At 37.9% G+C, this 20,926-nt stretch overlaps 3 protein-coding genes across 3 annotated transcripts in view; 2 read left to right on the plus strand and 1 right to left on the minus strand.

Annotated features, from left to right (window-relative positions):
* LOC130992114 (nucleolar complex-associated protein 2) overlaps positions 1-20,926 on the plus strand; it is an 884,658-nt gene that overhangs the window by 233,350 nt on the left and 630,382 nt on the right. The gene's annotated exons all lie outside the window — the stretch shown is intronic.
* Positions 1,023-3,980, plus strand: LOC130992141 (acyl-coenzyme A thioesterase 2, chloroplastic-like). Its single transcript, XM_057916667.1, has 4 exons — positions 1,023-1,510; positions 2,381-3,022; positions 3,297-3,425; positions 3,617-3,980. The coding sequence occupies exons 1-4, from the start codon at positions 1,145-1,147 to the stop codon at positions 3,758-3,760; spliced, it is 1,281 nt and encodes a 426-aa protein (XP_057772650.1). The 5' UTR covers positions 1,023-1,144; the 3' UTR covers positions 3,761-3,980.
* On the minus strand, positions 4,422-9,325 carry LOC130992103 (formin-like protein 1). The gene is made up of 4 exons (XM_057916598.1): positions 6,168-9,325; positions 5,884-6,089; positions 5,549-5,793; positions 4,422-5,448 (listed from the first exon to the last, which is right to left on the minus strand). Exons 1-4 carry the CDS (start codon positions 9,215-9,217, stop codon positions 4,639-4,641), a joined length of 4,311 nt encoding a protein of 1,436 aa, XP_057772581.1. The 5' UTR covers positions 9,218-9,325; the 3' UTR covers positions 4,422-4,638.

Raw genomic sequence — 20,926 nt, forward strand, 5'->3', positions numbered from 1 at the left:
TTTAAAAAAAATTATTCTTTTTAACAAAGATTTTTTCTCTCTAACTTGTAAACTTAATTATCTAAACACTTTGACAACTTATAATAAGTTCTTAAAAATACATCTTATGAGCTTTTGAAATATTTTATAAGCTTCAAAACTTATAAGTTTTTTAAAGGGTTAATTGCCTATAAATACACAAATTATGTCCAAATTTTGATTTTTAACCAGATCTATTTTTTGGTCAAAAAATATATGAAGTTTTAATTTTTTGGAATTTGACCTGACTCCAAAAGTCTGTTGGCCAATAACTTGACTATATGAATTATGATGGGCAATCTAAAGGTACAATTGAAAAACTATTGAGTTTCTTGACCTCAACTTTCATGCCATTTTTTTAATCATTGGAAAACTATTGTTAGGTTTTGGTCACCGAAAATGGTCGGATAAAAAAGAAAAAATATAGAACTTCTTGACCTCAACTTTTATGCTATTTTTATGCCACTTCCGATTATCAAAACCCAACAATATACTACAATTAGAAAGATAATGTTTAGAGCTTTCTAACAGTATCTTCAGATTGTCCATTAGAATTCAAACAATCAATTTATTAGTCGGCTTTCGGTTCATGTCAAATTTCAAAAATATTAAAATTTATGTATTTTTTAATCAAAAAATAAATTTGGTCAAAAATCAAAATTTAGATAATATTTATGTATTTATAGACAATTAACCCTTTTTAAAATTAAGCTTAGTCAAACACCTTATATGACAATTCACTAAAGTGAACTCAAATTCTCAATTTATGTATATTCATATGGAGTTTGTCAAATGCTATCGAGTTTTGTTATGTCTTCCATCAATAAAACATGTATCTTGTTAATTAATTTTATTTTTTGCAATATTCATTAATCATTTAGAAAGTTTCATAAATAAATTTAATAAGATTAGTACTTCAAGACGTTGTTAATGTTTAACCAAAAAAAAATTAAAAATGGTGAAATATCATGTTATGAGTTACCACCAGTTTTAATTTATACTACTAGTAGTATTTGAAGAAATTAGCAGCATTTTTCAGTATTCCACTGCTCTGCCCTGAAATCGCACTGAAATCTTCCAACTTACCGCATTGAATCAATTTTTGAAAAAATCCGAGTTGAAAAGAATGGAGCAGGATTCTTCTCCCTCAAACCCAATCCCGATTTTCTCCAGTCCCAGTGCCCAAATCGAAAATAATTCGTCAACAAAAAAGCCGTTGAGTTTGTGGCCCGGAATGTACCATTCGCCGATGACAATCGCTCTGTGGGAAACGAAATCGAGCATTTTTGAGAGGCTTCTGGACCCCCCTCTCGATGCGCCTCCTCAAACGGAATTGCTCACCAGAACCCCATCTCAGAGTAGAATGACCATTTTGTACAACTTCTCCACTGATTACATCTTGAGGGAGCAGTATAGGGATGCCTGGAACGAGGTCAGAATTGGCAAATTGCTCGAAGACCTTGATGCTCTCGCTGGCACCATTTCTGTCAAGGTACCATTTTCCCAACATTACTTTTTTGCTTTCAGATTCTTGCAATTTTTTCTAAATTCTGTTTGTTTTTATGTCTTTTGATTGAAACACACAGCAATTTCAGTTTGTGATTCACCACTAGTGTATTATGTGTAGCTTCTGACGATATTAGCTTTTTCTTTGTTTGGTTAAATTCTTGTGCTTTGCTAAAGCTATGTCTAAGGACTAGTAGATTCTGGATGTGAGAATTTCCCGTGTGCTCTCGCACATTTCTTTGTTAGTGATTCTGAATGTGAGGATTTCATTGTTAGTGAATAGTGGTGTGCGCACACAATTATCTTCTCCGTGCACTGCACGGTTATGATTTTATCAATAGCTACGTTCCAATGCCATCAGATAGCTTGCAGGATTTGAGGTGTGTGTGTGTTATTATTTATTGCCTGTGTTTGTGATTATCTCCCCTGGTTCTTGCATGATCATGGTTGAATCAGTAGCTACATTGCAATGCCAGCAAATAGCTTGCAGGATTGAGGTGTGTGTGTGTTATTATCATCCCTGTGTTTGTGATTATCTCCTGTGTTCTTTCACGATTATAGTTTTATCAGTACCCTCCTTGCAATGCTAGCAGATAGCTTGCAGGATTTGGAGAATGTTGTGTGTGTGTGATAATCTTCCCCGTGTTCTTGCACGATTATGGTTTTTCCAATAGCTATGTGTTGCAATGCCAGCAGATAGCTTGCAGGATTTGAAGTGTGTGTGTGTGATTTTCTTGCCTGTGTTCTTGCACGATTATGGTTTGTTCAGTAGCAAAGCTGCAATGCCAGCAGATAGCTTGCAGGACCTTGCGTTGTCTCTTATTGTAATCTTTCTTTTTTCTTTGTTGCTTTTTAGCACTGTTCAGATGATGATAACACCACTCGACCACTATGTCTGGTGACTGCTTCTGTTGACAAAATCGTGTTGAAGAAGCCAATCAGCGTTGATGCTGATCTCAAAATAGACGGTGCTGTTACTTGGGTTGGCAGCTCGTCTATCAAGATTCAGCTTGATGTCACTCAGACAGAGACAGCCGATACTTCCGACCAAACCGCTCTGACTGCCAACTTCATCTTTGTGGCTCGTGACTACAAGACGGGTAGAGCTGCTCCAGTGAATCGCCTCATTCCAGAAACAGAACGGGAGAAGTTGCTCTACGAAGCAGCAGAAGCAAAAAATAAAGTGAGGAAAAGGAAACTTAGAGATGAGGAAAGGGTGATCGAGAACGGGGAGAGGAATAGATTCGAAGCTTTACTAGCCGAGGGAAGAATCTTCTGCGACATGCCGGCCTTGGCGGATAGAGACAGTATTCTTCTCAAATATACTTGCCTCGAGAACTCGTTAATTTGTCAGCCTCAGCAAAGAAACATCCATGGTCGCATATTTGGCGGTTTTCTGATGCACCGAGCATTTGAATTGGCTTTCTCGACAGCTTATGCTTTCGCAGGCATGATGCCATCTTTCGTGGAAGCTGATCATGTCGATTTTCTGAAACCAGTGAGTGTCTCATGATGAACTTAATTCCTTTTCAGTTTTGGGCCCTCGATATAGCAAGAGATGCTAAATTTAAGTTATAGTTTTCATACTCGCCTCACTAGATGCCACGACGTGATATCCGTAACAGATAAACCTACTAACCCTTAGCCTTCCTAGATATGGCTGCAATTTTCTTTGAAAGCTAGGACAATAGGTTGAACGATCTTTTAGTTTTCTTTGCTTCGTTTGTTCTCTTGAATTGAAAAACGAGCTAATTGTTCCATTGGTTATGCAGGTGGATGTTGGAGATTTCTTGCGTTTCAAATCATGTGTTTTGTACACAGAAGCTGAGAATTCAGGTCGACCACTAATCCACGTTGAAGTCGTTGCCCATGTCACCAGACCTGAACTCAGGTCTAGCGAGGTAGGTTTCAACTTTCAACTAAAAACAAGATTTGCTCTGTTGATTTATAATTCTTGGAAGCTTTTTGTTATCATTTTGTTGGAGTCATTTATGTAAAACCGAAGCCCTTGTAGGAGAAATGGAGCTACATAGAATATGTATGGTTTTGTGGAACTGCTTAGTGAAAGTAGATGTGCTGATTTCATTTACAGGTGTCGAATACGCTGTACTTCACCTTCACCGTTCGCCCTGAGGCGAAGGCGAGAAATAACGGACACACGATCAGGAAGGTGGTGCCTGCAACAGAGGAGGAAGCGCGGAGAATTGTTGCTCGAAAGGCTGCTGTTTCTTTGTAGATCTCCAGATATGCAGAAACTATTTGGTCACTACTTATGAAGAGAAGGTATTTTTTGTTGGATTTTAGTTGGAACAGAGAATGAAGGCTTTAGATCTTCTACTGTTGTATGTAAAATATTTGTCTAGCTTTTTGAAGAAAATGTAGAAAACATTCGGTTATTGACAGTCCCATATACTTATGACTATAAATGAACAAAGCTATTCATGACTTATTTGAAACTTGGCTCTTTATTCGGATCTTGACTCGATAAAAGCTCGTTTAGCGAAGCTCCTTAGCTTAACAAATAAGTATTTCCATACTATAATTAGTAATAATTGTATTAAGTCTTTAATTAACTTTATTTGTTATTAGAAACTAATGAATATATTATGGTATCATGCGTAAAATAGTCCGTTTTTAAATGATTAATATTCTAAATATAGATCTAGATTTAGAAAGTTCATTTAGACTTGAATAACGTTCGTGTGTAAGCTTTGAAGCATTCGATAAATAAAGCTCAAGGCTCAGCTTGACAACAAACGTATCAAGATTGAGCACAATGCTTGGTTCGGTTACACCATACCTAGAGCTTGTATACTAGAGCAACATACCTTGAATCTTCAATCAAGAAGCTATACAAAAGAAATACAGCAGAGAGATTCCCATTATCACAGGTTCAATAATAAAACTCATTTTCTTCATATACATATATATCTATAAGAACCAAAGGTATCCAATATTCCTTTCATTCATCTATATGTTATAACTACACAATATCAAAAATCAAATATCTAAGAAATTAAGACTGCAAACATGCTCAAAAGCCCCCAAATTCTCTCCCCACGGACAACATTTGTACAGCCACAAGCCTAACACGAAAATCTGTCTCATACGCACCTAAACATTGAGGGGAAGGCTCTCATCATCCGAGGAGGCGTGCTGCCGCCTATGAAACGCCCCCGTTGACTGCTGCAGCATCGGATTAACCGGGACTGGAAATTTGTGGGCGGAGCTGATGATGGTTCGCTCATTGATCATCCCAACTTCCTTGCAGACGCGGTCCAGGACTGTGAGGAAGTCGCGGACCACCATGAAGATTCGGAACGGATGAGGCTCCTCCATGGCAGAGTTTCCATGGAAGTACTCAGTTATCTCCTTCACCAGAGAAAGAGCTAAGCTTTCTTGTGCTTGAATCCTGCAAATTTCCTCTTCTGCATTCTTGGTGAAGCTGTTCATGAACTCTGCGAATTTGTTGCTGCTTTCATCCATGGATGCAGCTTGATTCAACTCAAGAATCTCTTTCACATTCGCGTTCCCTTTTGCAAGCTTGGCGACGTAGGTGCTGAGCACTTCTGCATCCATCACAGCAGCTTTCTTCACGCTGGAAAGCTCCAAACTGAGCTCTGAAACGACTTGGAGGCCGAGTTTCCTGCATTTGGCATCATTGTTTGTCGACCATTCCTCCACCACCTGCTGCTCACCAGAGAGACGCGCACCTTCGCTCCTTATCATCTCCTGCACGACAAAATGCAGGAGTGTGGTCTTCCCATCTGCTCCCTTGACATCAACGAGCTTGAGGAGAGTGTCGAGCTTGAATGCATGAGCATCACCGCGGTTTGTTCCCACGTTCATCCGGTTCCCGGTCTTCAGCACTGCTTCTAGAAGCTTCAGGAACATCCTACTTGTCCTCAACTCCTCGCAAGCTGCCTGCAACATCATCCCACATGCAAAAAACCAATAATTATACGTACACAAACTTGAAATGAAATCAAAAGCTTATGTGAAAATGATTCATACGAAATAGTACCTCCAAAGTTGCAAATGACTTTTTCAGGTAGTCAACCTCGGATTCGAAATTGGATGCATAGAGTAATGCTTCAACTCTTTTGAAAGCATGAGGTATGTCAACAACCGCCTTCAAGAATCTCTCTGCGGCCCCAAGCTTGATAGGGGAATCGTCTCTGTATTCTCGCAGCTTACGCTCCTCTTCCTTGCTCGGAGCCATCTTCAACAGACTCTCAAGAAGTTCGGCCCCAAGAATTTCAGCATTGCCTGTATTTAAGGCCAAACAAGCGATTATTGAATCCAGATGTAACACATAATTTTCATGGAAGATAAAGCGAAGGGAATGATATAGAATACCTTCCAAAAGGCCTTCGCAAACTTCGTCTACAGTAACATGGAGTGCCTTCAACAAGATAGCAATGTTCTGCGATTTCTTCGGATCAAGAACCTTATCACCATTGTCATGGCCCGGAGGGGGGAGAACTTGCCATCTAGTTGCTTCATTTGGATTTGGTTTCGGAGTGTTGACAACAAACAACGTCTCGATCATCTCCTCATTCAATCTGCAAACGGACGTACGCGTATAAGTTACATGGAAAATGAAAAGCTAAGATAAGAAGAAAGAGCAGAGAGGAATGTACTTGAATGAACTGCATTTGAGTTGATCCCACACCATCTCCCTATCAGAACTAGCTCTCACTTTATCCCAGTGCAATGCCTTCAATTTTGGTTTCGAATTCAACTCATCTTCATCATTTTCAGAGGGCAGCTGCATCGGAGAAATCGATGTGGAAGCTTCGAAGCCAATTGGTTTTAGTGGATTGATCAAGGCGGGTGGCTGCAGAGGATTCTTGGCTGCCGGAGTTGGGGTTGTGGGGCTTAGCCATGCTTTACTCTGAGGAGGGGGCGGAGGTGGAGGCGGAGGGATGACTGAAACAGGCGGCGCAGGAGGCGCAAGAGATGCCAGGAGAACAGGGATATATGGTGGACGAGATTCCATTTTCCGATCAAAATCATTCAAAATGGTAGATAGTGATTCTTCACTTTCCCTCCGGTGTCTCTCCGGCGATGATGGGCTCATGGGCGAAGGCGGCTGCAGTTTATGCAGTTCGGGGCTGTTGATTCTCGCCGGAGACACCACATTCTGTGAAGATAACACCAAATCTTGCATCACCGGAGATTCAACATCTTGATCGGAAGCGTTTGAGATTCTAGGCGATGTGTCCTCATTTTTCCCGGACAGATTATCTGGGGCAGGTGAGTCCAGTGGTGACAGTGATGCAGATTCCGGCAACATTAAAGCTTCCATATTCAGTGATGTCGGAATTTCGTCGGAATCGTGCTTTGCAGGGCTGCTGATTCCCATTGGAGATTCCACGTTCTGATCAGAGACATTTGAATTCCTGGGCGATGATTCCTCACTACTCAAATATCTCACCGGAGACGGTGGACTGAAGGCAACCGGGGGTGCACATTCCGGCAACAACGAAGCTTCTATCACCGGTGATGCCGGAATCGCATCGGAATTGTGCATTGCAGGGTATATAATTCCCACCACAGATTCCACGTTCTGGTCAGAAATATTTGAATTTCTCGGCGATGATTCCTCATTACTCATGTATAATCCCGGAGAGTATGAACCCTGGGCCAAATGCGATGCAGATTCCGGTAAAATTATGGCTTCCATCTCCGTTGCTGTTGGAACTGCAGTTGAGTTGTGCGGTTCAGAACTGATGATTCCTATATGATCGGAAACATCCGAATTCCTCGGAGATGATTCCTCTCTTCCCCTCAAGCAATTTTCCGGTGAGAGTGAAACCGGGGACAAAGGCAATGTGGATTCCGATCGTATCTCCGGCGCTGTTGGCACTTCAGCCGTGCTCAGTTGCTGAGGGCTGCTGTTTCTCACCGGAGATTCCACATTCCAATTCCAAACGTTAAAGTTCGGCATAAGCGCAGATGCAGATTCCGTCGGCGGTGGTGGAGCTACAGCGGAGTTGTTATGGACAGGGTTGTTACTTCTCACCGGAGATTCCGCAAACTGATCTGAAACGTTTGAGTTTCTTGGCGATGATTCCGCACTCTTCGTCGAACATCTTTCCGGCGATAATGAACCTGACGGTGATGGCGGTGAAGATTCTGGAGCAATTAGACCTCGTATTTGCGGTGGAACCGGAATAGTTTGCTCGAGAAGACTGCTATCTCGCACTGGAGATTCCGAATTCTGATCCGAGACATTCGAATTCCTCGGCGATGAACTCAGTGCCAACGGCGTCGCAAATTCCAGAAGCTCCGGCGAGGTCGGGATATCATTAGTGTTATGCAGCTCAAGCTGGAGAGTGCTGTTACTTCTTGAAGGAGATTCCACATTCCGATCCGAAGCATTAGAATCCCTCGGCGACGATTCAGGTGAAGATGAAGTTAGCGGCGACGGCGAGGCCTGAAGCTCCAAACCCCGTGTTTCCGGCGGTGCTGGATCACCAGTGGTGTTATGCTGGACAGGGCTACTGATTATTGCCGGAGATTCCGAATTCTGATCTAAAACACTTGAATCTCTCGGAGAAATTTCACCGCTCCTCGTCGAATGCCTTTCCGGTGAAGATGAGCTCGATGGCGATGCAGATTCCTGAAGCACCGAACCCAGCTCCTCCGGTGGCGACGGCATTTGCGGAGGCAAGGGAGCAACAGTTTGAATCTCGATTAAGTCCGGCGATTTAGGCATCGAATTTATCGGGGTCTGATTATTCGCCGGAGAAAGGGTGAAGGACGCAGACCGCGCCGGAGAACCCGATCCAGGGAGGGAAGAAGAGTAAGTAGAGGAAGAATTTGAAGTGGAGCCATTGAAATCCTCGACTTCCACGACGGGAAAAGTTCTTCTAGAAGCTGATCCGGCGCCGATCGAGCTGTCTCTGCCATTAATGGAACCTTTAGGAGAGTAAAACTCTTCGCTCTCATCATCCTTACTCGAAATAACTTCGGCACTGTTACCAAAGTTCTGCCGCTGCATGTTCAGCGGCGGCAACGGGCGGAGCTCCGGCGAGTCCAATTTCCGCGGATTAGCAGCATTACTGAAGTTGATTGTAGCTGCGGCGGCGGGGGCGGGGGCGGGGGCATGTGAATTGACCAAAGTGCCCAGGTAGAGGAACTCCGCGCTGGATTGTGAAGGTCTCTGGAGCTTCGGAATATGGTGCCGATTCGGAGCCTGATTGAACGAAACCACGCTGCTGGTATCGGAGTTTTGGGGTTTCGATTGATCGAAGGAGGACGATCGGCGGGAGGCAGTGCGGTGGCGGAGGTGGAGGAAGACGGCGAGGGAAACGACGGTGATGGCGGCGACGACGGCAGCGACGGCGGCGATGATGAGCTTGGAGGAGCTGGAGCTGGGTTTGGAGGGGGCGGCGACGGTGAGGGAGGAGATGTTGGCGGGGAAGGAGGCGAAGGAGGCGGGGCCGGGAGGCGGAGGGGGGGAGGGGTAGGATTGGAAGAAAGGGGAGGTGGAGCTTTCGGGGGCGGAAGAGGTGAAGGGGTATTGTGGGGGCGTGGGGGCGGGGGGCGGGGATGGGGGGGAGGACTCCTGGGGGAGAAGGGGCTGGTGGAGAATGCGGCGGGGTTGGGGGGTGGAGGCTAAGGGGCGGAGGGTGAAGGATAAGAGGAGGAGAGCGCGGAGGGAGAAGGCGGCGGCGGTAGCCATTTTGTGGTGGTTAATTCTTTTAGTTTTGGGTGTGAATTTTCACATTTTTGCACACTCTGTAGTGTGTGAGAAGCAGCAGTGGTAGTGGAGTGGAAGTTTATAGACTATAGTATATAGTATAGTAGTAGTAAAAATAATTAGTAGGGTAATGATGGGACGAATTGACTAATGTTCAGCATTATAATAAAATAAGATATAAATATAATGGTGTGACTTATTGGTTAGATCTCAAAGTGATGATTCTTATTTTATGATGATAAAATAAAATTCCCTAAAGGCCGTTTCAATTTTGCTATTTGAGTTACACCTCAATCTTCATTGACGAGAAAAATATAGTTTATTATTATTATTATTATTATTATTATTATTTGCTTTAGTTACAATAAATTTCATCTATCAATTAAGAATAGATTAATTTAAAAAGTATTTTTAAAGATATTCTTTTTTGTTGTATAATTAAAGTAGATTGTTGAAGAGGAAACCAAAATTTTAAGCTATTTTAATGTTAAAGTTACTGTATAATAGTGTTGGACATTGAAGATGCTCCTAAAAAGTATATACTATATTTTGTGTCTTAATATTCATAAATATCAAAATTTGATTTCAAAATTAAATACGGTAACTGGTGGCTATTGATGGGTATGTGAGAAAATATAAAAAAAAAATGAAAAAAAAGAAAATGTCTAAGTTTGTGTAACATATAGTATGTGGTTTTTTTTTAATAAAACATATAGTATGTGGTAAGTGCATATCATCCAAATTAATAAAAATGAAACAAATTGCTAGTGATGTCAAATCAAATTACATCACACTATATCTCACTTATATTTCGAAACACAAGATCTTCATAACGTACAACCGACTTGACCTATACCCAAAATAGTACTCCCTCCGTCCCAATAATGAAGACACACTTCATTTGGGCACGGAGATTAAGGTGAGGTAGTTTAAGGAATAAAGTGTGTTGTGGGTATTTGATTAAGAAGTTGATTAGGGGCTTTATTTATTTTTATTTTAAATTATTTTAACTCTCACTCTCTCTCTCTCTCTCATCTTCTCCGGCTCCGACTACCACCGCCGACCATCGCCGCCACCGCCAACTGCCACCGTCGATTCTCTCTGTTATGCCGCCGGAAAATCAAACTTAGAAATCGCTAATTATCCAAACAATTTAGCACCAAATCTGTGACTGCAAAATAAAAATTGGCAAAGAACAAACAATTCTCATTCCAAACAAAACTATATCCATTCCAAAACAAAAATCGGCAAACGTTTGAAACAAAAATTGTCAGAAACAAAAATTGGAAGAAATAAAAATTGACACAAAACTATTCTCATTCCAAAATGAAAATTGAGGGATCTGAAATTGGGGTATGAATCTTCAAGGGAAACTTAGGGATCTAGGTTTTTGGGAGAAGTAGAAAAGATTGGGGGTGGTGCGATGGCCGCTGCCATCGGAGAGAGAAAGAGGCCGGAGCTGCGTGGTGGTGGTTCGGCTGCATAAGGCGGTGGTGGTTTGGCGGATCTGGATCCGCCATGTATCTCGAGTGACGCCTCTCTCTTCCTCTCTCAAATCGACCCTAGAACCAGATCCACCGATTTTCAAATCGAACCCAGAAATTTCAGATCCATCTTCTCTTCCTCTCTCAAATCGAACCCAGAAATTGAGGGTTCTAAAATTGGGGGACTGTGTGGTAGTGGTTCGGCGGCTCAGGGTTTCGAAATTGGTGGTTCGGCGACGCCAATGGTGGCTCGTTGCTGCTGTTCTTCCGGCGTCGAGAGAGAGAAGGCGAGACAGAGGCGAGACCGGTAGCGCCGAGAGAGAGAGGGTGAGACAAAGGCGAGACAAGGGACGCTTGCGGAGGTCCGATTGATGTTCGCCGGAGTTCTGCAAAGGAAATGAGAAAAGGGGTTTGACTGTTTGAGGGAGAATCGGAGAGAAAGAGGGAGGGGCTAGGGCTCGGCAGGGCAGCGGCGGTGATGGGGGGGAGGGCGCGATGAGGATGGATGCTGCCGGCAGGGCATGCAGCGGCGATGCCGTGGTCAGGGCGGCGGCGGAGCCAAGAGAGCCGAGAGAGAGAGATGATGAGTGAGAATATTCAAGAGAGGGAGAAATGATTTAGGGTTTTATTAGATGATTAGTGATAAATTAATTAATGATTGTTAAGTTCTAATTCTTTCCTTATTTGGAAGTGTGTCTTTATTATTGGGACAGCCCAATAAGGAAAGTGTGTCTTCAATAATGGGACGGAGGGAGTACTTCCTCTGTCCGTCAAAAATAGAGCTACTATATCGGGCGTCCGCAAAGAGTGTATCATTTTCCTTTTATAGAAATAGTCCTTTTTTTTATCAGGTTTACAGAAATAGTCCTACCACAGTACCACCCACTTTAATCTTTTAACCTTACAAACACTATTTATTTACAAAAAAATCACCTTAAATTTAATTTCAATCATGCATCGCATAAAGTGGTGGAACCATTTATTCACTACATCAAAATCATCAAATATTTTATTAAATCTCATGCCCAGTCAAAGTATATATTCTACTTTTGACGGACGGAATGAATATTATTAGTGTTAATAGGGGAATCTATTATTTATATGAGTTGGATTAGAATATAAGTTTAAATAAGAGTGTAAATCAAAATTTAAGTAAAGATATAATCCGATTTTATGATACACTCAAATAAATCTAAGATTACCTCTTTTCGAAATTGTATCAGTTTGTATTTGTTTGTGGGATTAAAAAAATTAGCATTTATTTGGCAATAGTTTCATGTAAAATATCAAGGAATCTGGGATGTTACAAGAAGTTTAAAATAGTAAAATCTGCATGAGACTGTTATGATGGCGGTGGTTTAAATGGAAATAAAGTTGAATGATAATTGATAACTTCAACTTTATGTGGTTCAAAATTAATTATGTATTTTCATTATTACAAAATCTTATGGCGATGACTTTTCATGTAATATGCTCAGTTGCTTATTATTACCATGTATTTCCTTCTATTATTCTATAATTATGGCCCAATTATTATATTACAAAATGTAAATGATGAAAGGTTCTTATTTTTCTCGTGATAATAGTTCGTAAATAAATCATTTTTATGTATAAAGGATTCGAGGTGACTCTTGGAGTCTTGGATTGTACTTGGATGAAGTTTATCAATAATAATAATAATAATAATAATAATAATAATAATAATAATACTAATAATTATTTAAGATTATAAATTGAATTTCACACTTAAAAAGATCTTGTGAATATATATCATCAGTGTGAATCATCATCTGTTGATTAATCAATATATATATATTTTTATTACTCAACATTTTTCCTACTTAATCTAAATTAATTTGATTTAAAAATGGGAAACTAATACATTTATGTTGGCAGCTTTGGAATGTCACTAAAAATAGCAGCAGTAAGTGCAGTTGTTTATGAGTGAGCAACCTAAGTCAGCAATTAATTAGCACCGACACTCATACTCAAACCACAACATCAATAAAATGACACGCACGTTACTACCCTCTTTATATATATATTTATATTTATATTTACATAGTGAGTGTGTGTGTGTGTTTGATGAGAGAGATAGATAGAGAGAGAGATGTATATGTATATTCTCTCTACCAAAGAATAATATGAAGCAGGAATTTAGTACTAGTAATAGGATAGTAAAGGAGCATCTTTGGAGTGCATTTAACTGGTATATGATGATGAAATTACAGAGTATTGATTGTTCTAATTATTAAATTAAAGTAGTATGCGCAGATGCAATTAGCATTACTCATGGTTTAGTGATTTGTGTTAAGTAGTTTGTCGGCCACAACTCAACGTCAAGACAAAATACTTTCGCATTTATTACTTATTAAATTCATTTGCTCATTAAACAAAATCAATTCCAAAATACCCTCTTTTGTTTAGGCTTTTTTGCGTTGGATATCACCGTTTAATAATCGGACGGCTGCAAAGATAGACACAATAACGTAATTTAACGTTTAAACTCTCAATTTTAACTTGGAAGTGATTTTTTTTAGAGTTGTAAAGCATAATAGGCGATCACAAATGACATGCCACCATTAATTTGGACTGAAAATTAATACAATTAATATATACTCCCTCTGTCCACGAAATGAGTACCCATTTGGGAGTGGCACGGGTTTTAAGAAATTGATTAAGTGTGTAAGTGGAATAAGGGACCCATTTTTATTGTGAGTGGGATGTGTGGGGTACACTTACCAAAAAAGGAAATGAGTTCTCATTTGGTGGAGGAACCAAAAAGGAAATATGGGTACTCATTTCGTGGACGTAGGGAGTATGACTTTATAGAATTAAGAAACGTGATTTATTGGACCAAACATGTTATCAAACCATCTTTTTCAGGCTAACCCACAACTTAATGCCAATATGGGCCCAATGATATTGTTACACACTTGAGGTGGATAAATAGACTTATGAAAATTCAAAAAACTTGTATCAATAATTTATTGTACTAAAATTGTTGAAAATCATATAATGGACTTACAATTTAATAGGTGTTAATAGTGTGATAAAATTGTGAAATATTCATACTAAATAAGTGTATTTTCACAACTAAAATTGAAGATTGACATTTATATCCTAATCATTTACTATTACAAACGGGGAATTATCACTAAGCTACGGTGATTGTGGTATCATCGATTGTATTTTAGTAGGTGATTATTGAAACTTACATCCAAACCTTTTTCTTTTCTTTTCTTCTTTTATTTTATTTTTTTTAGGGGGAAGCATCCAAACTATGTTGACGCATACTCCCTCCGTCCCAAACGAAATTACCTATTTCTTTTCGACACGGAGATTAAAAAATGTGTATAAAGTAGATAAAGTGGGTTGGTGGAAATTATTTAAATATTAAGTATAGAGAGAGAGTGTATTGCCAAAAAAAGAAACAGAATATTTCATTTTGGACAGCCCAAAAAGGAAAACATGACATTTCGTTTGGGACGGAGGGAGTATATTATTACCCAATATTTCATTACCGATTACAAGAATCATTTCCATCACTGCAACCCGTAGCATGACTGCATATTTTTTAGATATAATTAAATTCTCATCCGTACATTACAAAGATTAAAATAAAGCCCATAATCAACAAATTACGCAGCAAAAAAATAAATCTTGTTAGGTTAGATCCATAAAATAAGTAAAGCACTCCTTATTTAATGCAAATAATGTGTCAAGCTCTTATTGGAGCTCCGTTAGGATGATAGGTTGTGTATCCCAATTCGATCTCAATATATTATTATTATATTGGAAATGAATTTGTGAATTATTGAATGGGTTGGGGTCAGATACTTTTTGTTTCGAAATTATACATTTTTTATAGAATCGTAATTTAAATAAAGGCTTCATAAGTTTTGTGGGTCTATTAAATTATGAGATGATTCAAATAAAATACTGTTTATTTTAGCTACTAAAAATCAATATACATTATATCTTTGTACGATAGATAATTGGAAGTATTACTATAATATATATAAATGTATTATAATAATAATAAAAATTATTGTATATATATATAAGGTGTTATTTCGCATGAAAATAAATCATGATAGTCTATTTAGTATCTATGCCCCCGGTTATTTATAGTTTCTAAAATCGGGATGGACTTAACTTGAAATAAAAAAATAAAGAGAATCAATTGGTTTAAATTAACACAACTCATAAGCCAGTAATGTCTAAATTGTTTGCATTTTTCGACTATCTAAATTGAAAAGTAGTGTCTAGAATTCTATTTATGTGTCCGGTCGCATCGTGATTTTATGAGTCGTAGTGACTAGTGAACAACCAATCATGTGTTTAATAAAATTCTAGAAACTACTTTTTAAATTTGGAACTACTAAAATAAAGTATCACCATCAAGTCCACATCTAATATACTAAACTAGGCTATTACATGTTTGAAAAACAGAAACGATTATTATGGCAATTGTCTTTATATTATGATCACTATAAATCACCAACTACAATTAATTTTAAAACAAATTATTGAAACGCTCTGCTTCAGAACACTACAAAATACTTTACAATACAAAAATTTTAAATTTATTTAATTCTGAAAGAATCACATAAGTGCACATATATGAGAATGCGTGTTTTTTTTTTTTTCAAGGAAAAGTTTTTGGCTTTTCAACTATGTTTGTTTTTAATCGTTACTCTTTTTTAAGCCCTCATTCAGTCATTCTTTATCTTGTCTCTACAAATTTTTTGCTTTTATTTTTATTTTGCTTTTTACTCATTTCGAGATTTTGTCTCATCGTGCAATGAGTAAAAGAAACTTAATCTTTCCCAAAAGAAGCAGCTGTATATGTAAGTTAGTATGATCTTTCAAAGATTCTTCACAATTCTTCTTTTAGATTATCATATTTTTTTTTTCTAAATTCTTTGGTCTTCGAAACCTTGAGAGCATGCAATGTTTTGCAAATTTAAATTTACAAATGTTTAGAATTTCCATAATACTTATACAATATTGTAAATACAATATCATCTTTCATTTTATTTTTTGTAATTACAACATCCCAAAATTTTCAATGAATATTCCCAACGTGTATTGCTGAAGCGGCGTTGTATTGTCAACAAAATGACATAATTTTATCACTAACAATGTAAGAATGGTTTAACAGCCCAAAAAATTGGTGATGTATATTACATGCTTTTCAATTTTTAATTATGTAAAAATTACTAACTTGAATATTGATGGTGCTATTTGTGACAAATAACACTATAAACAATAAGATTGCACCAAATTTATATTCCTGCAAGTGAAGTTTGTCCTTTATTTTTATATAACGCAATGAAAACAGACATCCAACTAACATATTATTCGATGCTTCAATACAATCATAAATTTAAATTGTTCATTATATTAAGAAATGTCAGTTCGCTTATCAAAACATGTGAATTAGACTTCAATTACTTTCCCTAAATAATAAAGAATTGAAAAGAGGGGAAATGAGGAAATCAGATAGCACTAAACTTTTAACTTATTATAATATTGATTTGGTGAAAAAATGAATCACAAATTGCTATGCGGCTAAATAAACCATTTTCCATAGCAAGATTGGATGTTTATAATTTAGTATATTGGAGAGAGATTCTATCTTGTTGAATATCTAGTGTTCCATCAAAAGGAGTGAAAAGGAAAAGAAAAAGGGACAAGGGTAAAAAAAGGGCAAAAGAAATTGAGTTGGTGCATGCATATTTTGTCCTTTCCTAGGGGTGGGAAGATAGGGTTCGGGTATAGGGTACCCGATTACCCGACCCGAAAAAATCGGGTATCGGGTACCCTATACCCAAAAATTTCGGGTTCGGGGTCGGTATCGGGTATTTTGGGTACTAAAATATCGGGTATCGGGTATACCCGATCGGGTATCGGGTATACCCGAAAATACCCGATTTTTGCAATTAATTAATAATTATATATTAAATTATTTAATTAATTAAATTAATTTCAAAAACTTTGACTTTCCCACCCAGCCCTAGACTTCCTTCTTCCTTCCTTCTTGTTGCCCGCCTCCCTCTCTGTTCCAAACTTTCCTTGCCCAGTTGCCCTCCCGTCCCTCTGCCCGCCTCTCCAGCCTCCTCACGCGGCGCGCCGGCGCCGGCCTCCGTCGCCCCCAGCCAGGTCGCGAGCCTTCCCCAGCCGAAATACCGAGCAGACGCCGCCAGCCGCGCAGGACGCAGGACGCAGCTGCCGCCATCGTCCCAGCAACCGCGCCGCCTCCGAGCAGGTCCGAGCAGACGCCGCCAGCCGTCCCCACTCCCCAGGTCCGTACGATTCTTCTTCTTCTTCTTCTTCTTCTGAATCTTCTTATTCTTCCTTTTTTTTTAAATGACTCAATGTGAATGTGTTATGAATTCAGTTGGCTTTAGATTTCAGTTGAGTTCAATGTTTGATTCAGTTGAGTTTGAATGTTTGATATAAATTAGCTAAATCACATCTGTTATGCATCAATTTGAATGTTTGATTCAGTTGGCTTTAGAATGTTTGATTCAGTTGGCTTTATGTATTTTATTGTAATATTGATTCATTGATATTCAGTTGAGTTTGAATGTTTGATATAAATTAGCTAAATCACATCTGTTATGCATCAATTTGAATGTTTGATTCAGTTGGCTTTAGAATTTTGATTCAGTTGGCTTTATGTATTTTATTGTAATATTGATTCATTGATTGATTCGGTTCAGAATTCAATTTGAATGTTTTGCTTGGTTTGATTGGTATTTGGTACAGTTGGCTTTAGATTTCATTTGGTATTGATTGGTTTGATTGATTTCATCATATCTATTATTGGTTTGATTGATTTCAGTTGGCTTGATTGATTGTTTCTAAATTAGTTTGAGCTATTATGACAATTTTCTTTATGAATTCAGTTTCTAAATGACTAAATGAGTGTGTTTACTTATTTTGTAGTTTGCTACATTGTTATGGCATCTTCTCGCAATAGTAATCGTGTTGAGGAAGACGCTATTGATATGAATGATGATATGGATGATGATGGGTTAGAGGATATTCCTATCGGCGAAGACGGGGAAGAAACAATAGAAACCGGATCTCAAAGTGGTGTATCAAAGAAAAGGAAAAAAGGAAGTGCACGCTCAGATCATTGGAAAGGTTTCACACTTATGTGGGTTGAAGAAGGTGATCCTCCGGAGAAGACACGCAAGGGGAAGTGCAAGACATGTGGAGCTGTAATTTGCGCCGATTCATACCGTAATTTGCTGAGATGGCCAGAGATATCTTAGCTGTAATTTGCGTCGACCAGTTTGATATTTTGATGTGGTGGTCGACCAATACTCCACGGTATCCTGTACTTGCTGAGATGGCCAGAGATATCTTAGCTGTCCCCATATCTAGTGTTGCTTCAGAGTGTGCATTTAGTATGGGAGGACGTGTTCTATCACCGTATAGAAGTTCTTTGGCGCCGGAAATGGTTGAGGCCTTGATTTGTGCTGAGGATTGGTTAAGATCTAGCAGCTTTGATAAAAAAGATGAAGAAGGCGTTTCAGAAGAAAAGCAACAGCAGGAGTTTGAATCGGGTAATTACATATTCTAATTATTCCACTTCTACATATTATTATTTATTACATTACTTTGTTTGGTTTATTTTTACTTCAATTTCAATTTCTTAATTCTTACAGTGCTCCATAGCTATACTCATGGTGATTCGAGGCCGGCACAGAGTCAAACGGAGCTAAGTGGAACTCGTGCATCGTAGTCGTAGGCTCGTAGCTATGGGCATCATTTTGTGATCTAGTTGACTAGTTGTGTACTAGACTTTGTCTTTGACATTTGTTTGAGACTTTGTGAGTTTGTGTACTAGACTTTGACTTTGTGTATTAGACTTTGTCACTTGGGTACTAGACGTTCGTTCCATTTAAAATTTTAGACTTCGGAGTTGATATTTGTGGTTGTTGATTTTGGATTTGATGTTATATATTATTTGTTAAAACAGGGAATTGAAAATGTACAAGATTATATAGGGCAAAGCATGAAAATAGGGGTTATATTTTCGTTTTTTTTTTTAAAAAAAATCGGGTATTTTTCGGGTATTTTCGGGTATTAGGGTACCCGAATACCCGATTAAGCACAAATCGGGAAATTCGGGTACCCTAATACCCGAAATACCCGATTTCAGAATTTGACCTCAAAAACCTTATTTTGACCGGGTAATTTCGGGTACCCGAATACCCGACTCGGGTACCCGAGTCGGGTATTAGGGTACCCGATTAATTTTCGGGTTCGGGTTCGGGTGGCGTTTTTCTGTCATTTTCGGGATCGGGTACCCGATTTTTTCGGGTAGGGTACCCGATCCCGACCCGATTCCCACCCCTATCCTTTCCAAATATTTAATGAGCAAATGTATCCTTTAATGTAAAAGATAGGAAAAGCAAAAAAAAAATTATAAAAATATTGACACACACACTCACACACACACACAAAGAATCGTCGCTTTACAAATAACGTCCTTCTTTATCATACACAAAATGGAAAATTTGAACATAAAGACTACTCAATTGAATATTGACGTCATTTTAGGGTTAAATATTATTGCCCTCGTTGCCCACCTTTTTTTTTTGTGTATGTGACTATTTTAGCTAGATGCAAGGGCGGAGCTAGGGGTGGGGCAGGGGGGTCACTGGGCCCCCCCTGGGATTTTAAAAAATACTAGGGGTATTTTCGTAATTTTATATTAAATAATGAAAAAAATATAATTTTGTCTACATCATTATCATATTGAGCTATTTTATATTGTAATTGATATGTAAAACTTTAGAGTTAAGAAGTGAACACATAATTAATCTATGCATATCATGCTTGGATTGAATTCTAGTATAAATTGATTTTTGAATTGGATATTGAAAGTTATATATTTTGCCTTACAAAATTTAATGGGATTTTGGCAAATAAAATCACGAACTATTTCGAATTTACAATTTTAACGTGACTTTTGAGTGTTGAAAACGATGTCGTTTTCTACAATTTCAATTAAAAAAATCTTCAAATTATAGAAAGAGACTGTATCATATATTTGTAACATAATTCTCAATATTTAGTAATTTTATTGCAAAATACATCGTAAAATGAATATTACGTGGAAAACTAATCCACATAAACTCCAAGTTAACAATCCGACAATCGAAAAAATTGGGGGGACGAAATTGCCAAAATTGAAAAGATGGTAATTTACTTCGCCACATTTCAAAAGTTACGTTAAAATTATGAATTCTAAATAGTTCACGATTTTATTTGCCAAAATCCCAAATTTTATCAATTTTAATTTTTTAAAGTTGTCTTGTATGAACTTGAAAATATGTTTAAAGTGTATTTTTTTTTAAATTTAAATGGTATTATAATAGTGTTAATGATTATTTTAATTTATTTTTATTTTTTAATTTAATTATTAATTTTATTTTATAAAAATATTTGGACCCCCCTGAATCGGAAGTCTGGCTCCGCCCCTGGCTAGATGTATAGAATTTTAAATAAAATCAAGTTAATTATTTTGTCATCAATCTCTAAAATATCAGGTTGATGGATTAAAAAATTACTTTGCAGTTCAACAAAATTTTATTTGAACTCAAATTCAATAACAATATACTACTCAATGTTCTTTAAAAACGAAGGCTCCAAACTCGCCTCATTTACAAGAAATGACCTAAAAATAATCTTGAAAAAAAGTTATATAAATTATTCAAACAATGAAAAAGTGGACATACAATCACACATTTATGTCTCAAAATGTCAACATTATTGGTCGGTCGAAGGAGGACCCTTGAAGGCCACACCCAATTCAATAGGGTGGAACAATTTACATTTCAAGAATTTTGTGAATAAACTTCATAAAATTTTAAAAAATGAATAAAAACTCTAATATGAAAGACAAATCACCCACTTCATGCCCCATTTTTTAATTTCCATTATCGAATTATCCATACTTTACATGGCTCTTTAATTTTGTGAAGAGCCAATATTTTTGGTTTAAAAATCCTTAATCCTGGCCGCACATTATGATTGAAGCTATTATATTAGTGCATTGCTCCCTCACCCCTCTGACCAACTTTATAAAGGAAAATATACGAAAATATAGCAATTTTTAGAATATTCAACCTGAATTTTCTTACGTTATTTAAAAATTTGGTTAGAGAAATATTACAGTTTA

Source organism: Salvia miltiorrhiza, chromosome 7 (assembly GCF_028751815.1).
Source record: "Salvia miltiorrhiza cultivar Shanhuang (shh) chromosome 7, IMPLAD_Smil_shh, whole genome shotgun sequence".
Taxonomy (NCBI): Eukaryota; Viridiplantae; Streptophyta; class Magnoliopsida; order Lamiales; family Lamiaceae; genus Salvia; species Salvia miltiorrhiza.

What these genes read in the sequence shown, in the direction of transcription:
- LOC130992103 (XM_057916598.1), bottom strand. Translation starts at nt 9,217, where the DNA reads ATGGCTACCGCCGCCGCCTTCTCCCTCCGCGCTCTCCTCCTCTTATCC. An exon ending in CTCAAATGCAGTTCATTCAA is followed by an intron (nt 6,090 to 6,167) that starts GTACATTCCTCT and finishes GTCCGTTTGCAG; the next exon opens with ATTGAATGAGGAGATGATCG. An exon ending in AGTCATTTGCAACTTTGGAG is followed by an intron (nt 5,449 to 5,548) that starts GTACTATTTCGT and finishes ATGATGTTGCAG; the next exon opens with GCAGCTTGCGAGGAGTTGAG.
- LOC130992141 (XM_057916667.1), top strand. Translation starts at nt 1,145, where the DNA reads ATGGAGCAGGATTCTTCTCCCTCAAACCCAATCCCGATTTTCTCCAGT. An exon ending in CTGGCACCATTTCTGTCAAG is followed by an intron (nt 1,511 to 2,380) that starts GTACCATTTTCC and finishes GTTGCTTTTTAG; the next exon opens with CACTGTTCAGATGATGATAA. An exon ending in CTGAACTCAGGTCTAGCGAG is followed by an intron (nt 3,426 to 3,616) that starts GTAGGTTTCAAC and finishes TTTCATTTACAG; the next exon opens with GTGTCGAATACGCTGTACTT.